The sequence below is a fragment of the Saprolegnia parasitica genome (genome assembly GCF_000151545.1).
Source record: "Saprolegnia parasitica CBS 223.65 unplaced genomic scaffold supercont2.2, whole genome shotgun sequence".
Classification (NCBI taxonomy): Eukaryota; Oomycota; class Saprolegniomycetes; order Saprolegniales; family Saprolegniaceae; genus Saprolegnia; species Saprolegnia parasitica.
Genome location: NW_012156396.1, coordinates 1,548,774 through 1,567,649, shown reverse-complemented (window position 1 = coordinate 1,567,649; position 18,876 = coordinate 1,548,774). Strand labels below are relative to the sequence as shown.

Genomic DNA, 18,876 nt, shown 5'->3' with positions numbered 1-18,876 from the left:
AAACTTGCCCACGTGACCGCCTCAATGGTATTTGACCTTAAATTCATGCGTTATAGTGGGGAGGGGGTCCATTTCAACTCGATTGGTCCCCTCAAAAGAAAAATACTAGTATCCTTTTGTCATTTTGTCCTTTTGTTGCCGTTTTGGTAGCACCCCCTACTATACGGTGCACGACCCGGTCCATCGATGAGAGGAGCTCGATGAAGTGCGCGTCGGTTGATCCGCACTTTAACCGTGCATTCGGTCCTAGTCAAGTTTGGATTCCCATGCTCCAGCGGTTCTACGTGGGGCGGCTGCCTGAGGATACCGGTATGACCAAGGCCGAGCTTGTCTCGCGCTTCGAGCGCTTCCTCACCAACGACGCTGACCTTCACATCGACGACGTCCAGCTCATGGCCAACTCGGCGGCCCAGGACTTTGCCTACCACCCGAAGTGTCGTTTTTCACGCTGACAGCTACCGGTATGGGCGATGCCATTTCAAACATGATGGTGTTGGTCAAGTGGTGTCGGCGTCCTGGAGTGGTGCTTCTCAGATGGCACTACGATCTTAGTTTGGAATGCATCTTGGATCGCATCTCGCTGTCACTCTATGCTTCACGCTACCTTGCATTCCGCGGTTTCCAAAGCGCCCTCTACTGATGTGCCAAATCTTGACCATCTGGTAGACCTCGTCATGGTTTCGATTGAATGCAACGAAAACTTCTAAAAAAGTACGAAAAATATCCCGTGTACATTTGGTGATGAGTGACATTTCTGTTTGCGTCTAGGTGCTGATTATTGGGCTACCGCGATGGACTGTACGAAGAGCGATTTGTGGGCAGCTACCTCTCGCGCCTCGAACATGTGGCTAGAAGCGTCCACAAGCTATGCGACACGTCAAAATCACCGGCACACGAGTACTTGGACACACCTAAATCTGCTGCGTCGACATCACCTTGGCGTCGTTTTGTGCTCTAGAGGGCACTCGCAGACCTGTACTAATAGAGACCCGACAGTTTAGAGTTTCTGCTGTAGAGCTTGTGTCAAACGCCTAGAAGGATGTGAGTGCAAGGCAGACTGCTGTGCGTCGTTGTCGACACAAAGTGTGGCTAGCAACTAGTGCGCTCGCAACAGCGTCGCGGGGCGATGACAGTGACGCTTTTCCGAGCCGATGCGATAAAAGACATGCATTAATCGGTCAACGGGAACGCGTGGCGCGATGCCGCGTACAGCGGATGATCTTCGGGGACGCGCCACGTCGTCGGTAGCTCCACTGCGTAGATGCACCAGCGCTTGATGTCGAGTGCGAAGAAGCGATTTTTGTGCCGATATGTCAAAATGCCGTTGAGGACGGCGGAGGCGCGGTCGAGGTAGTAAATGTTGCCAACCGTCCAGTGCGCATCAAAGAAGAGGTACTTGGCGCCCGCACATAGCATGCGCGAGTCGCTGCTCGACGAAGGCGATGCGTTGCGCAACCATTTCCAGGCGGTGAGGAAGCAAACCACGTTGCAGCCCACCACGATACTGACAATCAGAACGAGGCGGTCCACGTGGCCGATGACGATGTTGCCGCTATTGCAGACGACCTGCAAGTCGAGGTCGGCGAGGCTGCACGTTCGGTCGATGGTGACTGTGTGCCCGACGGGCGAAAAGTAGCTGAGCGACGCGGTGATGAACCACACGAGGAAGCTGTTTGGTGTTGCGTAGTACGTTGTGTGCGCGCGCGTAAAGACCATGGCAACGTCGTTGACGATCGCAACAAGCCACGTGACTTCGGTCGCAACGAGCCACGTCTTGTACCACGCGTTGGGCGCCTCGACGAAGCGGCTGACGTGCCCCGAGTACGATAGCTCGATTGTGCCCGTTGCTAGCAAGGCCACGGCCGAGAGGCTTCGAATCGCGAGCAGCGGCCGACCGACCCACACCATGCCGCCGACGCGGTTGAGCTCGAGAAGGTTCAGCGCCTCGACGTAGCCGCGCGCGACGTAAATGTAGAGCTGCACGAGGCAGGCGATGCTGATCATGACGATCGTTACGTACGTCGAGACGAGGCGCGAGTACTGCGCGAGCTCGATCGGTGCGTCGTGGGTCAGCGGTGCTTCGTAATCTGTGAGAAGCGTCAAGTTGCCAATGTCCCCGACAAACGCTACGACCTCTCGGTGCCCGATGACCCAGTCGTACACAAAACACCACGCGAAAAAGTCAAACGATCGCGACGGCTGAAAGAGCGGCTGCGTCGCCAGCTGCAGCGCCGGCGCACCGGGATACCGCGCATATTGCATGAACGAGACGTTAAGCGAGTCAAGGTCGTGTCGAAACCCATCGCCGAGTTCGTCGGCGTCGCGGATCGCAGTCGGGAGATGCCATGTCACAAAGTCCGAGATTTGGTGCAGATACCCTGGACACGCAGCGAGATTGGTCGGGTCGTGCGCGCATATCGTTGCATACGCCGACGCGTTGCCAATGGTGTTGGCAAGCAAGGCCGCAACAACGAGGTGGTCAGTCGTCGGTGCGATTTTGGCGTCCAAGCCTGTCGTCATCGAGCAAGAGGCCGAGAACGCAACCACGTTCTTCATGCCAGAAGTGATCGCCGTGTCACCACTTGTGCTGGGCAGTGCGGGACACAGCGGCGAGCCTCCAAATGCCGCGATCGGAGCCTTCAGCCACGGCGAGGGCACGGGGTACAATGCGTCGACAATTGAAATGGCGAAAAAGTCGGCCTGTGCCGAGTGATTGGCATTGAGCGCAATGCGGAGACCCGTTAAGAGGAGGCGGTACGCGTCCGAGATGCGCGGCGGCACGGGTACGTAGATTGTGTCAATGGTGCCGTAGGGCCCGAGCGTGCTGGCGACGAGCTGCGATCCCGCCGAAAGTGGTGCAACAAGCTCCCCAGCTAGCACAAGCAGCATTTGGCGCGTGGTATTGGCAAACGCGTAATTAGCACTCGTCGCAAGCAAGCTGCAACCATGTATGCCACTGCTGTTGGTGGTGACGGCGCTCAAGTCCTTGGTGAGCGGCCAGTTCATCTTGAACGTGGTCTGCTGTCGGAGGCGGTAGGTGCCATTCTGGGCTTGGAGCGTGAACGCGTATTGGTGCCCGTAGGCATTCTGAATCGTGTACGCGTTCTGAAGCCCAATGAGCTTGAAATTCTGCCACGCAGGCGTAAAGTGCGTCACGTTCCAGCGGCGCCAGTAGGCAACTTCGTCTAGAATCGAAGTTTGTGCGTCAATCGTATTGGTGAGCCAGCGCCGGCCTTCGTTGGAGCTTTGAAGGTCATTTCCAAAGGCCACTGCAAAGGCGTCGCCCCAGCACGCAAGCCAATCGACCCAAACCACATTGCGCAAGACGGCTTCTACGTACACGGCAGCGTTGTCGGCATACGTGGCGCACCGCTCCTGCCGAGCGAGCGAGCTTGCCAGCGCCCACGATCGATTGGCGTCCAGAAAGCAGTACGACGTTGCGAGAAACGGTACGTTGCAAGCACCCATGTGTCGAAGCGCCGAGATGGCGCCATCGAGCGACGTCGCTTCCGTGTATTGTAGTCGCGCGCCGTACAGCAATGGACCAGAAATCACCCCCCGCGGACCGTTAAAGCTACCTGGTTGCAGTAAGAAGGGTGAGTCCAGCCGGAGATTGCCCGAGGTGACGCCAAGTACGAGCTGCTGGTTGAGCCAGTTGGCAAAGCACGTGTGGATGCCGTCAATGCTAAAGCTGGCCCACTTGAGGTCGTTGGCGAGGTTGACGCTGGCCACTTGCAAGTACGAGACACTGCTAGCGATCGAGACGACGACGTAGCACATACCAAGCAGCGTCAGCCCACGGTGAAAGTTGAATGGCCACTTGGGTGGACGGCGCGTCCAAGCGAGCTCTCTCGAAGTTTTTTGAAAGCGCAAACAAGGGGGCCGCAAAAGGTGGGTTGAACCGTCATGGCAGTACCGTTCCTCCTCAAAGACGCGCCAGAGCCGCAAATCAAAGACGTACTTTGTGCCGAGCACACGCAGCGGAATCAGCGCGCATAGCACGGACGACACTTCGTCCATGGACCACGAGGTACGCGGATGCCACGAGGTGAGAACGCCACTCGACGTCGTCGAGAGTAGAAGGGGTATCGCGTGCGATGGCACTGGGTGGTAACGACGCCATAGAAGCGTCAAGAGAAACGGACCGAGTGCACTTGCCGCTTGTATCCAAACGAGTGTCGTGAAGCGGTCATGGCTTCCGACATAGATGGTACCCGCCGTACACGAGACGGCATAGTCCATGTCGTGGCTGATACAGTTGCGTGAGAGGTCACCCGACAAAAGCACTGGATGTAGGACCGACACTACGATCGTAGATGCCCACGCCAGAAGGCTCGTCGCCCCTGCGTACGTGGCCGTCGCCGTTGGCGACAGGATCTGAAACACGTCGATGGCGACGTAGGCCATCCAGTTGGCCTCGCCCGCGACCAGTACAATCTGAGAGAGCGATAACGTCGTTGAGCACAGACGCGTAAAGGGCCCGTGACGAGCCAAGCTGGTATGTGTCGAGCTCAAAAGATGACTGCGGTCATGCCGCGGAGAAGCATGATAGGTCGCCCGACATAACCTATGCCCACGACGCGGTTGAACTGAAAGAGGTTGCGGCCGAGGATGCGAAAGCGGAGCCGCACACTATGGAGGACGCAGAGAAGCGCCACGAGTGCGAGCACGGTGCTGGCGTACGCGGTCGTGTAGATGGCGATCTGTGACGCGTTCTTGACAAAGCGGGTGTCGCCGCTCGTTGGTATTTCCTGGGCGTCATAGGACGTCGAAATGAGCGCGATCGAGGCTGCATCACCTTCCAGCGAAAGCACCTCGCGCCGGCCTTGCACCCAGTCGTAGAGCATGATCCAGCCGTAGACGGCAAACGCTGTGTCATCGAGCAGCGGCTGCTGCAAAAGTGACCACATCGATTGCTTCTCAACAAATTGTACAATTTGTGGCTGGAGCGTGCGGACACTCTGGGACGCGTTGCGAAAGGCGGAGGACGCCAGCACGCGCCCAACCTCACGAACGACATTTCCAATGCCTTGCAGCGATAGCTCTGGCAGCGCGGAGGCGGCAAAAAGAGCTGCCTCTGGACGCAGCGCAACGAGGAACGGGTGCGGCGTAGTGCACGCATCGTCAAAGTCGAACGGAGATTGCACATACTCCGTGCCGGGCATGTGCAAACACAAGAGACTGCCACCGAAGAACGTCGTGTGTTGCTGCCAATGCTGCGGCGTTGGTAGCTGAGCGTCGACGCTCTGAAGCGCCGTATATTTGGCCAAGAAGACGCTGTCGGAGGCCAGTCGAGCGTACAGGGAGGCTTGAAATACTAGGTAAATGTCACGCAGCGCTGTCGGTGGTGGGACATAGAAGGCGTCGATCGAGAGTAGCGGCCCGACAGAGCTGTGTACGACGCTCGTCTGGTTGTAGCAGACGCCACCAGCCTGGCAGAGGCCGAACCACCCGCCGAAATCCACCGAGGTGTTGTTGACGAGACTCACGTTGAGTTGTGTGGCAGCCCACATATCAACAAATGGCAACCAAAAAAGCACAATCGACGTCCAGGCACCGGCACGACGAGGCCGACTCTTGAGCGTCACCTGCTGCTCGTAGCCAAGAGCGTTGGCGAGTGCAATGGTCTCGGAGATACCTGGCTGCCACCGGTTGGTCCACTGCAGCTGAAATGCATCGATGCCCACCGACGTCCACAGATCGTTTTCGGCTGCAATCGGCGTCGTATCGCGCGCTGTCGATGTGGTAGCGAGCCACTCCCGCCCGACGACGCTTGCCTCGAGCGTCGACTGAACCGCCACTGAGAACCAGTTGCCGGGGCCTCCCCACGTCGCCTGAAATGCGTCGTAATCAATGTTACGCAAGACGGCTTCGAGGTACACGGCACCGTTCCGAGCGTAGATTTGTTTGCAGCGAGCTTGGCGACGGGCCGTGTGTGCGAGGTGGAAGCTCTGGTTGAAGTCGACAAAGCAATACTGAGTGCTCATGCGGAGACTCCACGGCGCGCCGAGCGAGCGCAAGTTGGCAATGGCATAGCGCACGCTCGTGAGTTCATGAAACACGAGGTGCCGCACGTACGTTGGGTACACGCTCGTGGAGGACGAGCTGGCGTCGTACGCCTTGCGCTGCATAACCGCGTCTGCGAGGAGGTCGAGCCGCCCTGACGCCGTCGTGACGAGCGCTGCGTTGGTGGCATCAACGAGGTAGGCCTCGTAACCGCTCAGGTTGTAACCCGGCCACCAGAGATCGTTGGCAAACGCCGGTGTGAGGAGCGTCAAGTAGAACCAGCCACACGTCAGGGAGAAGAAGACGTAGGCAAAGCCGCATGCGACGCGTAGCATATCCCATCGACCATGCGGGTGATGCGACAAGAGGCCGCTTCGCGGCGCGGACTCCATGGGCGCAACTTGCATCGCGTCCGTTTCTGTGATCGTTTCGCCCGAGGAGACCACAAAGTGTCCTCGATCAAACCAAAGTTCTTTGCTAAGTGCAGCGTGCGACTCGTCGATATCAGGGTTGAATACAAGCTATTAAGTAGTACCCCTGGCCGAGAGTGGCTGCCTATAGAGCACGTAGTTCGTCGACACATGCAACGCGCAGACGACAGTACAGCCATCCATAGTGTCCGGCGCTCGTAAGGCTATAATTAGCCAAGTTATCTAATGGCGGGGAGTGGAAAGCGGGTGAGCGGTGGTGCGGTTCGGTGGACGGTCCAGGCGCAGACGAGACAAATACCTCGGTGGAGCCTTGTTAAAGCCGTAGCGCCCGCACCACCAGTCGCGTCTGTACGCGATACCTCGCCCGATTCAAGCCAGATGAAGGTTCGGCGAGCTCAGCACCGCATCCGGTTTGCAACGACGCTGCTCTTGGCCTTATCATATCGAGCGTCGCCGTCTTCTATTTCGTACGTCCGAGATCGCGTGGCCTCACGAATACGTTCAACGGTGTCCAGGTCTCTCAGCTGCACCCGTTCACCATCATCGAGCGCGACAACCTCCGCTTCTTCAATCTTCTGTCCGCACCAGCAAACTCGGAGCTCTTGATGTCGCTCGAGGATATCTCGATCGTATCCCAGCTGGCCGATCCAGTGGCATTTGTGCAACTTGTCACGAATACTAGCGAGTACCTCTCGACTATGGAATCCACCGCCTTGACAAGCTACATAGCCGACCTGGACGCTGCTGCCATCTACGGTGGGTCGCCAAACACATCATCATTGCGGCCAGTGCGCTGTGTGGGCACCGCTGGCTCGTCCCTCAGGTGGGTCAATGGGTTTTGCGTGAGCTACACCGAGCGCAAGATCTACCATGCGTGGACCGTCAACTACTTCCACAACGGCGAGGAGGCGCGCGGCGGTGCAAGGACGAATGCTGTCATGTTTTTTGTGTACCACGGCAACTTTCTGGACCAGCGTCTCTGCGAACCGCCGGTGCCAGACGCGGTGGCCGTCGCCGGTCTCGGGTACTTTCGCGTGAATCGCGCGTGGGTCCGGACGATTGACGACCCGTTCAGTTTCCAGGGCATTCGAGACGACGGTGCGGCAATCGTGGTCGTGAGCTTCCTCTCCGTCCTTAAACATAATGGCGCCAAGATGCTTTTGGGGCTCCAAGCACCAAACCCGTGCTTCGACGTGCTCCAACACGTGGACTACGGCTACACCAACCTCGTCACGTCCGAGTTTATTTGGCTCGGACCGCAGCTAGCAACAAACATTGCGCAGTTTGTGGTCGTTCTCTTGGCCCTCGGGTCGGTCAAGAGCGATATTTCAGTTTCGATCCTCGTGGATTTGGTCTCAGCCACGACGTACTCTCTTGTGCTTTTCGTGTTTTCGCTTCTCGGCAAGTATTACCTCGTCTTTAACCTGAGTAGCATCCTCACGTCCGACTCGCTTGTCTCGATCTGCCTCATTTCAGTCGTATCGTTTTACCACAATTTGATCGTGTCCCATGTCTGGCCGTCCAAACTCTTTGCCGCTCTCACGCCGTCGCTCATTCGAACTGGCGTCATCCACCGCGGGTTCCTCACCCTTTTGGCGCTGGCCGTCACGGTCACTGAAGTGTGTCTCGGCTGCACCTACAACGAGAGCCTCCAGGTCGGAACGAATCCGGCGCCGTGCATCTTTGGTGTTGGCGACTGCTTCAACGCCATCAATCTCCCCGTTGTCGGGTGCGTTGTTGGGTATCTGTGTCTGCTCACGGTGTACACGCTTGGCATCACGACGTACATACGAAGCCAGCCCCATGGTCATTTCGTCGCCGCAAAACTGATGAGCTTCAGACAAGTTCAGCTCGCGACACTGGATCAGGCTCCTGCGACGACGTTCGAGACGTTTTGCTGCGGCAAGCGCCTCGACCAGCTCCTTCAGGCACGCTACCTCTGCGTCGACGTCCAGTCCGGACAGATCGGGACGCACATCCTCGCAGTCATGACACTTGGTTTCGTGCCGACGCGGTCTGGTCTCCTTCTTCGGTTCAATGACTACCTCACGCTCGCCATTGCTCGCTTCTTGCCTGGTCGGTGGAAGCGGCGGCTGCGCATCTTGATTCCGATTGCGACCATCTCGAGGGGCAGTATCAGCGGCCCCGTCACGTTCATGCAAGTTGGCGACCTTCCCGTCGACGATCTGCGTATTAGCGCGCTGCAATGTATCGTGTAGCCAATAACATCGAGCGCATACACGCGTATGTGTCTACGAGGAGGGGTAGGGTAGAAACTGAAATTAACACTCCAGGAGCAACCGACGAAAACGGCTGGCAGAAAGGTTATGCCGGGTGTGCCGGTGGTACCAGGACCACGCACGGTATACGTGTCCCTGCCACAGGGCGCGCGCTGGCACCGGCGCTACGTCGGATACCTCTATCTGGTTTGGACGCTGAGCACAAGTGCGTGGTACCTCGCTATCTTGGGCCCGAGCGCCACCAACGACCACTGGTGGCCCAAGTTTGCTACGCGCACGACACAAACGTTCCTAGGAGATGTCTTTAACGCGCAGCTGCGGCTCGGACAAGCTGGCGAGTTCCCTCTCTGCTCGGACCGCTTCAGTATCGCCAAGTCGTACTCGACACCTGCGACGTTCATGGATGTCGATCCCGCATCGCCGCGCCGCATTTTGCAGTCGTCGGCTCTGCCAATGGAGACTGCGATTGCGGTGATGCGCACCAACACGCTTAGCGCAAACATACGCATGTTTGCGCAGTACTGCTGGGCCGACTTGGATCGGCGCTACGAGCTCGCGACGTCGGCCGGCCGCGCGTCGCGGTGCCAACAGCAGTACCGCAACAACGCGGGTGTGTATCTCGAAGCCATGTTGCGCAATGTTCAAGCTGCGATGTTGACCACGGACGACTTTGCCAAGCCGCTGGAGGCGACCGTCTTCCGGGGCATCGCCGCCTCGTCATTGGCTGGCGAGGCGTGGGTCGATGCTCTCATGGCGCACACGTGGCTCTCGGTGCCTGACGAAGTTGCGCACTGGCGAGAGTTCCATCTGAGCTACTGGCAGACTCAAGTCACCAACTACTACCAGCAAGGGCTACAGGACAGTATTCTCATTGTCAACGCGCTCGGCCACGAGCAGCGCGTCACGATTGCACAAATTCCATTTGTGCAGCGCCCATTGTCGCAGTGGACTTTCTCAAGCGGCTACAACGGGTTCTGGAACGACCTGTGGCAGTGCGAGTACAGCAACTGCAGCCTCGTACGAGGCATTCTGCCTGTCCTTGACAACTGGGAGAGTATCAACTACGGCATCAACGACAACTCGTCGGTATTGATTTCACTCGTGCACGGTCACATTGGTTTGTTTGGAAATCTGGACGTGACGCTTGTGGAGATACCCGCAGCCCTCGCGACCTTCTTCCTTGCTGTACAAGCCATCCAAAGTCAATCGCGTGTCCCAGAAGTGTCCACAATCGTAGTGGCTGCCGTACCGCCCTCGTGGAGACTTTCGAATGCAACGTACTTTGGCGGCAACCCAATGTGCGTTGGAGCGTCCGGTCAGACATTTGTGCAGCCGCCGATTGGTTTTTACGACGCGTGCGCAACCGAAACGGAGGACATTTATACGATCGACACTGCCGCTGCGTTTTTGCCGCCGTGGCCATGGCGCTGGACGTAGTGCAGATCCCAGGCATCTGCAGTCTTTGCAGCGACAGCGCCAGTGCCTGCACTGCTCTGCTAACAACGACAATTCCCCATGTCCCAAATGACACTACCCTAGCAAAGATGGCGTCGTCGGCCGTCGGTGATTTGAGTCTCTCGATGCTGCAATTTGCGTCCGTCAACGACACACCCCTCTTCTTGGAAGAAACGCTCTTTCCGGTCGAGTTCACGCCTTGGACGTTCTTTAGCTGGACCATTCTCTACGACTGGCTCCATGGTCGCCGAGAAGTGTACCAGCTCAATGGCAACATCAGGTCGTTCATGCTACCGACACGCCAGCATGCCTCTCTGTCGCTTCCAGCCAACGAGCTCGAGATGCCGCAGAAGGTCTGCTCGTACATTTGGTACATGGCACTTTACATTACGCTTCTCCTCGGCGCCGTCGTCGCGTGCATTTTCGTCTGTCGGGACCCGCGGTCGCGCGCCTCGAGCTATGACCTCTTTTCCTATAACCGCGTCGTGGGCTCGATCTGGATCGGACGGCCGCTGCTGCTCCTACGTGGGTGCTCGGCCCTCGCGCTTCTGAGCACGTCGCCCGTCGTCCTGAGCGAATCGGGTGGAATCACGAAATTCATTTTCGAACCGCGGTCCTTCCCAAGCGTCATGGTCATTGCGAGCGAGGCGACGTGGGTTTCGTACGTCCTCGTGGACTTTCTCTTGCCCACAACGGGACGCTTTGCCAGGATCTACGCGCCGTACAGCAGCACGTTTGCGTGGTCGATCCTTGTGCTCTGGGAAACTGCTTTGCCTTACGAAGCGATCGCGACCGTTCGTCATGACTGCGGCATTGCTCAGCTCGGCCACCAAGCGCGCTGCACCGGTGGCTCGGTGGCCATTGGCAGTTGGACCCGCTTCCTAGGTGGCTCTCTCGTGACGGTGGCCTGTGTACTGTTGCCGGTCGCCATTGGCTGGATGACCAAGCGACGCGAGCGATTGGTCACGAACCACGCACTCGTGCCGGCGGCTGCCGACGTTTTCCTCTCGCACGCGCGCACCATCTCGTCGCGTCTTGACTCGACGACGGCGATCATGACGGGCATCGTTCCTTTCCGACGCAAGCTCTTTGATATAAAAGTCTGGCTCGTGCTCGACCGGCCGCAGCTGGTCAACATGCTGCCCCAGAGAATCACCAACCCTGTGACGACGACAACGTCGGCCCATCTCGTGAACCCAACACGGTCGTACGTCGCTCTGATTTTACGGGCAATCGCAGGCGTGGCGTACGTTTTGTTTTCGGTCGCGGGAAGCTACACGTTTATCTACGTGTCCGAGACGGCGATGGCCAATGACTTTTGCTGGGCGCCTTTGGTACGAGCAGTCACCAGACGTATTTGGCCAACTGGTTTTCGAGGCAGCTCCAGATTACATCGGTCGCACCAGATGTAGACATCACAAGTCGCGCGTTCGCCGACAACTCGAACGCCTACAACGGGTCATCAACCACGGTGCAAGCTTCCGTGCTCTACGCGTCCATGATTCAAGACGAAGCCAACTCACTCACAAACGTCATTGCTGGTCTGCGCTCCATGGACGGCTGCTTGACGCCTTGGATTGCCTCGTCCTACTGCTACCTCGACTTCAACCAGACGTGGGAGCTCGCAACCTCGGCGTATCGTCAGGATCAATGTCGAGCGACAGAAACGACCAACGGCGCAGTGTACCTCGAAGGTCTGCTTCGCAACGCCAACCATAAGGAGCTGCAGAGCTGCTGGGGCAACTCCCTCGAAGTCGGCTTCTTTCGTGAAATCAAGGAGACGAGCGACGGTCGTCGGTGGCTCGCGTCGCTCCAATCAGCGCGTGGGAGCGTCGCCGACGAGGTATTGTACTGGCAACGCCACAGCATCTCGCGCTACAGTGGTCAGTGGCAGACGTACAAGACACTTGGCGCGATCCAGACGTTCTCGATCCAGAACGCAATCGGTATTCAGTACCCATTGACGCTGAGATACAGCAACAGCTCGCTGCACCCTGTGACGCAGACGTCGTTCAAGATGCAGCTACCCCTCGCGAGCTACCTCTGGCACGTGACGAGCAACGCGTCTCTTATCGTCGGCCGAAGTCTACTGCGCCAGAGTCCGCTCTACGCGCTTGCAAACATCACCATAGCCTCTCTTTTGATGGCCAATGAGACGCTGACTGCGCCACTCGATCCGAATCTGGCGCTTACTCAAAGGCAGATTGGACCCTTCGGGACCAACCTCTTGCTACGCGTGACGTGCCCAGCCGTGCTGCGGCAATGGTACAAGCACACCCACGCCTATCTAATGGCGCTGGCGTCGACCAACGAAGCCACAGCGCTCGCTTTTCAGGCCATTGGCACGCCCATCGCGCTATCTGTGATTCCCATCGAGTGGATGTCGGTGGGATTCTTTACCGGTGGCAGTCTCCTCTGTCCGTCGGAAGCGCCCAGCCCCGTGACCGCAGGCGCCTTTGGCTCTAGTGGTCCTTGCGCGCTCGGTGCCATGGAAGAGCTCGACATCTCCAACGTCAAGGCTCTTATGGCACTCATCGCTATAAACACACCTACGCTCAACGCCTCTGCCATCTGCGTACGGCAACAGGGCTCGCCCACCGCGTGCACAGCCATGCTCACGAATGCCGCCGCCTTTCTCAAATCGCACGTGGCGCCCAATGCGACGCTCGTACGCCTTGCGTCTGCAGCGCAGCGCTTTGTGACGGAGGAGGTGCAGCTCAAGCTCGTGCAGTTTACAGAGACCGGGCGTCTCCTGCAGACACCCGTCTTTGACGACGAAGGATTCCAAGTGTTTGCGTGGAGCCAGCTCGTCGACTGGGTCCGAGGCCTGCGCGAAGTCGTCACGTTCCTCGGTGAAAATGGCTCGGTTACGACCCTCTCGACGCTCGTGCACGCAGTCGTCTCGCCCGTGAACCCGCTCGAGGTGCCAGTCAACGTCGCCCTCTACTGCCGCTACGTGCTTTTGTACATAACGTCGGTCCTTATCATCGTGGCGGTGCTAGCGCTCGCGTACCTCTGTTCTAACCGAGGGTTTCTCGAAGGCTCCAATCTCTTTGCGCTGAACCGCGTCTTGGGTCTTGTCTGGATCGGACGGCCGCTGCTGCTGCTTCGAGGCGCCACCGCTCTCTGCCTCCTGGCTACAGCAAGTGTCCGCTTGACGCAAACCGCCGGTCTCTACTACTTTGTGGCCGCGCCCCAAGCGTGGTACTCGACCGTCATGGCTGCAGGCGAGACAGGCTGGCTCGTCTTTATCCTCAACGACGCGTTCTCGGTCGTCACGCGCCAGTACACGGCTGTGTACGCGACGCAGAGCAACCTCCTCGTGTGGGCGACCACCGCGTTTTGGACGCTTCTGTCGCCCGTGACCTACTCCCTCTCGCTTCAAAACCGCTGCACAGTCGTCGCGGTGGATGCGCAGCTCGTCTGCCACGCTGGCGTCTTTGCGATCGGTAGCACGCGCCGCATGGTGTCGCTCTTTGGGCTTATTTGCGCGCTCGTGCTCGTTTGGTTTGTGGTGCAGCGACTGCGCTGGCCGCACTTGGCGCCGCTCTCGAAGCGGTCGTACCTCTTGTACGCGACCGCCCGCTACCACTTTGCGACGGACGAGTGGACGCACAAGCAGATCTACTACATTGACCAGACCTCGGCCGTGCTCACGGGGCTCTTGAGCCTCCGGTTTGGCCGTGTCATTTACGTGCTCGACATCAAGTCGTGGCGCGTCTTTGCGATCGATGCAACACATGAGCTCGCAGAGGTTGCTGCCAACCCGTCGCTCTCGCACCTCCGCCACGCAATTCCACTCAAACATTAGTGTGGAATAGATACTAAAACATCGAAGTATCAGCGGTGGGTGATCGCTTTCTTGAGGTCCTGCAACTTGACCGACACTTGTTTCTGGAAGCGGGACCAGCGCTTCTTGAGCGCCGTCTCTTCTTGGAGGTAGCGCGCAATGTCCTGCTGGCCTTTATTGAGCGCGTACCACAGAACGCCCTTGATGTCGTGGTTGTAGCCGTTCTGATGCAAGAACTGGACAACGTCGAGGTGGCCGCCTGGCACGGCGTCGTACACGAGCCCATACATCTTTTCCGTGCGGATCTCGTGGAGGAACTGCACGATCCCGAGGTGCCCGAGCTCGACCGCGTACCGCAGCGCAAACTTGTCAAAGCCCTCGAAGCGCCTCGCGTGCAGGTACCGGAGCACGGGCAGGTGGCCGTTGATCGTGGTTTGCGACACAATGTGCTTGCCGCCGCCGTCGACGCCGCCGAGATGGTGCTCGTACAAGTACTCGACGACCGAGAGGTGTCCGCGCTCGCACGCCGTTTGGAAGCAGCCGTCGGGAACGTCGACGCCGGCGTCGTGCAGCTGCTGGAGCGCCTCGACGTGCCCGCTGCGCACAGCACCCTTGAGCGTGATGCGCAGCAAGTGCGGTGCGTTGGCGTACGTCTCGATCAAGTAGGCGACAATTCGTTGATGGCCGTGGAGCCCCGCGAGCTCGAGGTCGTGGTAGCTCAGCTCGATCGGGAGCTCGCGCAAAACCGGCACGTTGTCGCAGACGAGTGCGTAGCAGACGAGGTGGCGAAAAAGCTTGGGCGGAAAGTAAAGGCCAATGTGCTCGACCCCGCGCGCCGCCGCCCACGCGGGCAACCGTTCGTGGACCGGCGCGAGCGCAGCCGGAAGCGTCTCGAGAACGTCGTCGGCGGTGAGGTCGATGGCGCGAAGGAGCTGGCGCAGCGCCAGCGTGGCCTTGTCGCAGCCGCGCTGGTAGGTTACCACGAGGCGGAAGAGGTCCCTCGTGCCGAGGACGCGCGCCACGAGGAGGTTAAGCGCCATCGAGTGCTCGTGAGTCGAGGCCAGCGCCGGAGCCTTGCTGCGCTTGGCGTACCAGAGATACGGTCGCCGCTCAAAGAGGAACTCGACGATTTCCATGTGACCGTTGTCTGCTGCGATCGAGACGGCGGCGTCCAGGTCCGGGTACTGGATGTCGTGGAGGAACTGGATCATGCCGAGGTGGCCGCGCGCCGCAGCGTCATTGACCAGCGTCGGCGGAAAGTACCGGTACCCAACTTGGTGCAGAAACCGGACGACGTGGTCGTGGCCGTTCGCGCACGCCTCGGCATACGCGGCTTCGGACGCTTTGCCGCCCGCCGCATGGAGCACCGTGACGGCGTCAAGGTGGCCGTTGGCGGCGGCTTGGTTCATGATCATGGAGGCGTGCACGACGCTAATCCGCGGCAGCAGGAACCGGACGATCGAGAGATGGCCATGCTCGCCCGCGAGAAGAAGGTCTTGCTCCGAAATCTGGAGCACGTGGCACGCCTCGAAGCAAGAGAGAATCTCGACGTTGCCGAGGATAAGGCCGTAGTGCACGAGACGGCGGCGGCGGTACCCCGGGAGGAGCTTGTCGATGCGGTCACCGCCATGGCGCTCAAACCAAAGTGGCAGCGCGTCCAGAAAGGCCGCCAGCGTCCGCGCGTGGAGCGTCGCGCCCGAGCTCGTGAGCTCCTTGAAGACGCGGCCAAGATACAGCGTCGCACCGGGCACGCCGACCTGGTAGGCTGCAAGGAGGGCGAAAAGGTCGCGTGACGTAAGCACAGAGCTCGTCGCCGCTCGTGGCGCCAAGAGGTAGTCGAGCGACGCGACGTCGACGGCGGCCATGGTTCCGATATACGCAGGTGGCTGCGATGGGTGCACCCAATCACGGGCGTTGAAGGGTGTTAGGTAACGCTGCGCGGCAGCGCGCATGGCCGCAGAGCTGAGGTCGCCATGTCACAGGGGCGCGTCTTGGCCGAGGCAAAGGTCAAGCGCGAAGAGCACGAGGCGCGGGCCGCTGCTGCACGGTCGCCCGAGGGACTTTGCACCCGGGTGGCTGGAAGCAGAGGTTGTTGAACTTTTTGACCAATCCCATTCATTCCGCGTCTTTTTCGTGGAATATCTACCAATGAGCGACGTCCTTGGCAAGTCAAGGATCACCGTAAAAAGAGCTTTGCTACGCAGTTGCTGCCAGCTGTCGCTAGACCGGAGCTAAGATCGTCGATCTATGTGCAGACCTACGTGCAATTTGTATTGCAGGAACCACGCCCATCAGGAGCTGCTAATGTCAGAGGCGTGGACGGGTTTCTTGAATCAGATTTCCAGAAGCCAGAACGTCACCGCTCTGCAATTCATTGGGACTCGATGCTGCCACGATCGATGCTGCCCTTTGCATGAGCTGAAGAACCTCTGGACGATTGCATTACCACGGCGACCGACCTCTCAATAATAACACAGCCTTCACACACGTAGTTAGTAGCCTCTGCACCAAAACGGACGCTGCGTTCTTCTTTCCTGCTCCTTGGCAACAGCGACATTCAACGTCGACGTCACGGCGTCACGTACGACAACGCTGGCGAGATGACTGCCATGGACGCTTCCAATGATTATCTATGCACCTCCATGGTACCTCCATATTGGATGATGTGCTGTCGCCATCTGTGTCGACGCCATGTGGCCGAGCGTGGGGACAAAAACACCGGTCGCGGGATCTGTGACTCACACGCGTCGTCATCCGAGGAGTTGGTCACTCCATCAGCTCCCGCAGCAGCAACGCCAACGCCGACGACATGCCTCGCTTCGGCTCGACGCTGCCGGCGCAGGTCGAGATCCTCGAGATCGACATTGCGGCGCTCGACCACCTCGTCCGCACCGACAACACGACGCGCGTGCTGCGGTCGCGCGACCTCGTCCGCGCCATCACCGCCTACCAGCGCGGCTACGACGAGATCAGCGTGACGCTCCTCGCGATTCTCCGCCGCATGTACCTTCCGCGCTACGATCTGCACGACTCGGTACCCGAGGCCTTTGTGCATCTGCGCCACGTCCTGCCATGGTGGCTCGCCAAGCACCAACCCGACCTCGTGTCGTGTCTGCCCATCGACGTCCGTGCGCCGCTGCTCTGCTACGCCATGGTGCACGGCCACATGGGTCTGCTCGAGACACTGGTCGCGACCGACCAGCTCCACATGGACGAGCTGCACTGGGACCTCCTTGGTCGGCACGGCCACCTCAAGGTGCTCCAGTTCCTCGTCGCGCTCGGCGTCTCGGGGCCGCTGCACTTGGTGCTCGCGAACGCGGCCGTCGCGGGACATCTGAGCATGGTCGCGTACCTCCACGATACTAGCGGCGTGCCCGTGACGTCCGAGACGCTCATCCTCGCGTGCGTCTTTGGCCGCATCGAGGTGGCCCAGTACGCCCATGACGTGGCTGACGACGGCATCTGGGACCCCGAGACCGTCGACTGCGCGGCGCGGCGCGGGCATCTCAACATTGTGCGCTTCTTGCACCAGTTTGACTATGACGGCTTCTCGAGCAGGACGATGGACGTGGCGGCGGAGCACGGCCACCTCGAGGTCGTTCGGTTCCTGCATGAGCACCGCTTCGAGGGCTGCTCGGCAGCGGCGATGCTCGGCGCCGTGCGCTGTGGCCACCTCGAGGTCGTCATGTTCCTCGACTTGCACCGACCTGATGCGGCGACGGACAACGCAGTCGTCGTCGCGATGCAGCACGGCCAGGAGCGCGTCATCGCGTACTTCCAGGAGGAGCGCAAGCTCAAGAAGCGCTTCTCGCGGATACAAAAGAAGGTCGCAGTCCTCGTCCGGAGCAACGACAGCATGCGCCACTTGTACCACGGCCCGAAAACAAAGCTCTGCTCCGCGTGAGGATCTCCAACCAACGATTATTGTATATCAGACAAGTTCTTCTTCTTCCAAGCTCGCCTCGCGCACATACTTGTTGGAGCTGTGGCGGCGGTGCACGTACGACTCGGGCGGCGACTTCATCTGCCGAAGCATTTTCGGCTGTGTCTGCGTCCGGGGCTTGTCGAGAAGACCGTACTGCGCACGCAAGAGGTGGTGGGCTTCTTCGAGGCGCGACAGGAGCCCTGCGACGCCGTTGTCGAGCGCAACCGCGTCGGCGTCGGCGGTCGTCACGAGCCGGCGGAGCTTGGCGAGCAGCTCGGGCGCCGTCGAGGGCTTGGCCGCGTCCACGTGGATGCTGCGCTCGCTCCAGCTCACGTCCGACTGCTCCCACGGCGCGAACGCGTGCTTCCGGATCGTGCGCTGGCGCTGCTCGAGCATGGCTTTGAGGCTCCGCGTAAAGGTGTTCATGCTGCGTTTGAAGCTGCGCTTGGACTTGGTTGCCGCGCGCTTGGGCGGCTCGATGGGCTTTTCCGGCTCGCGACTCGAGCCGGCGTAGCCAGCCCGCAGATGCGGCGCGAGGACCATCTACGTGCAGGAATGACGTGTCTGTGCATGCAGCAGATTGTCAACCGTGGCAAACGGAACGGCGAAGACGTTGATGCTGACGAGGTACAGCATGCTGGGCCACTCGGCGCCATGGCCGCGGATGGCGCTGGACGTGTCCTGAGACACGACGTCGTGGAAGACGCCGACAACATGATGCCAGAGCGACGCCGACGTCGCCGAGAGGAACCGAAACTGGGCAAAGCCAACGACGATGACCGCCATGTATAGCGCGTAGCTCGCAATCATGGCCAACGACGCCTACGCCACGATGGTGTTGGTCCATAAGGAGAAGGCAACGTACGTCGAGGACGCAGAGAAGGTAGCGCAGCTTCTTGAAGGCCAGGTACCGCGGGTAGTTGAGCCACATGAGCAGCGAGATGCATCCAAAGAGCACGCGCTCAAGCTTGGCGACCGCTACGACGTCTATGCCACTTCTTTAAAAAAGGTGGATAGATTGCGAGAGCC

The 18,876-nt window shown here is 59.4% G+C and overlaps 7 protein-coding genes across 7 annotated transcripts in view; 3 read left to right on the top strand and 4 right to left on the bottom strand.

Annotated features, from left to right (window-relative positions):
• Window positions 1-1,170: 1,170 nt before the first annotated feature.
• On the bottom strand, window positions 1,171-4,071 carry SPRG_01221 (hypothetical protein; the record flags this gene model as incomplete). Its single annotated transcript, XM_012339411.1, has 1 exon — window positions 1,171-4,071. The coding sequence occupies exon 1, from the start codon at window positions 4,018-4,020 to the stop codon at window positions 1,171-1,173; it is 2,850 nt and encodes a 949-aa protein (XP_012194801.1). The 5' UTR covers window positions 4,021-4,071.
• A 440-nt stretch (window positions 4,072-4,511) lies between these two features.
• Window positions 4,512-6,445, bottom strand: SPRG_01220 (hypothetical protein; the record flags this gene model as incomplete). Its single annotated transcript, XM_012339410.1, has 1 exon — window positions 4,512-6,445. Exon 1 carries the CDS (start codon window positions 6,411-6,413, stop codon window positions 4,512-4,514), a length of 1,902 nt encoding a protein of 633 aa, XP_012194800.1. The 5' UTR covers window positions 6,414-6,445.
• Window positions 6,446-7,051: 606 nt separating this feature from the next.
• SPRG_01219 (hypothetical protein) lies at window positions 7,052-8,656 on the top strand (the record flags this gene model as incomplete). Its single annotated transcript, XM_012339409.1, has 1 exon — window positions 7,052-8,656. The coding sequence occupies exon 1, from the start codon at window positions 7,136-7,138 to the stop codon at window positions 8,654-8,656; it is 1,521 nt and encodes a 506-aa protein (XP_012194799.1). The 5' UTR covers window positions 7,052-7,135.
• Window positions 8,657-8,754: 98 nt separating this feature from the next.
• Window positions 8,755-13,943, top strand: SPRG_01218 (hypothetical protein; the record flags this gene model as incomplete). Its single annotated transcript, XM_012339408.1, has 3 exons — window positions 8,755-9,862; window positions 10,222-11,466; window positions 11,514-13,943. Exons 1-3 carry the CDS (start codon window positions 8,765-8,767, stop codon window positions 13,941-13,943), a joined length of 4,773 nt encoding a protein of 1,590 aa, XP_012194798.1. The 5' UTR covers window positions 8,755-8,764.
• SPRG_01217 (hypothetical protein) lies at window positions 13,916-15,787 on the bottom strand (the record flags this gene model as incomplete). Its single annotated transcript, XM_012339407.1, has 1 exon — window positions 13,916-15,787. One exon carries the CDS (start codon window positions 15,785-15,787, stop codon window positions 13,973-13,975), a length of 1,815 nt encoding a protein of 604 aa, XP_012194797.1. The 3' UTR covers window positions 13,916-13,972.
• Window positions 15,788-16,731: 944 nt separating this feature from the next.
• On the top strand, window positions 16,732-17,862 carry SPRG_01216 (hypothetical protein; the record flags this gene model as incomplete). The annotated part of the gene is made up of 1 exon (XM_012339406.1): window positions 16,732-17,862. The coding sequence occupies one exon, from the start codon at window positions 16,732-16,734 to the stop codon at window positions 17,824-17,826; it is 1,095 nt and encodes a 364-aa protein (XP_012194796.1). The 3' UTR covers window positions 17,827-17,862.
• The window catches only part of SPRG_18966 (hypothetical protein), a gene marked incomplete at both ends in the record, with an annotated part of 3,046 nt that continues 2,023 nt past the window's right edge, over window positions 17,854-18,876 (bottom strand). Inside the window, 3 exons of the mRNA XM_012339439.1 lie at window positions 17,854-18,390; window positions 18,436-18,669; window positions 18,713-18,842. Coding sequence (XP_012194829.1) covers window positions 17,854-18,390; window positions 18,436-18,669; window positions 18,713-18,842 — 901 coding nt within the window. The remainder of the gene's footprint in view (window positions 18,391-18,435; window positions 18,670-18,712; window positions 18,843-18,876) is intronic.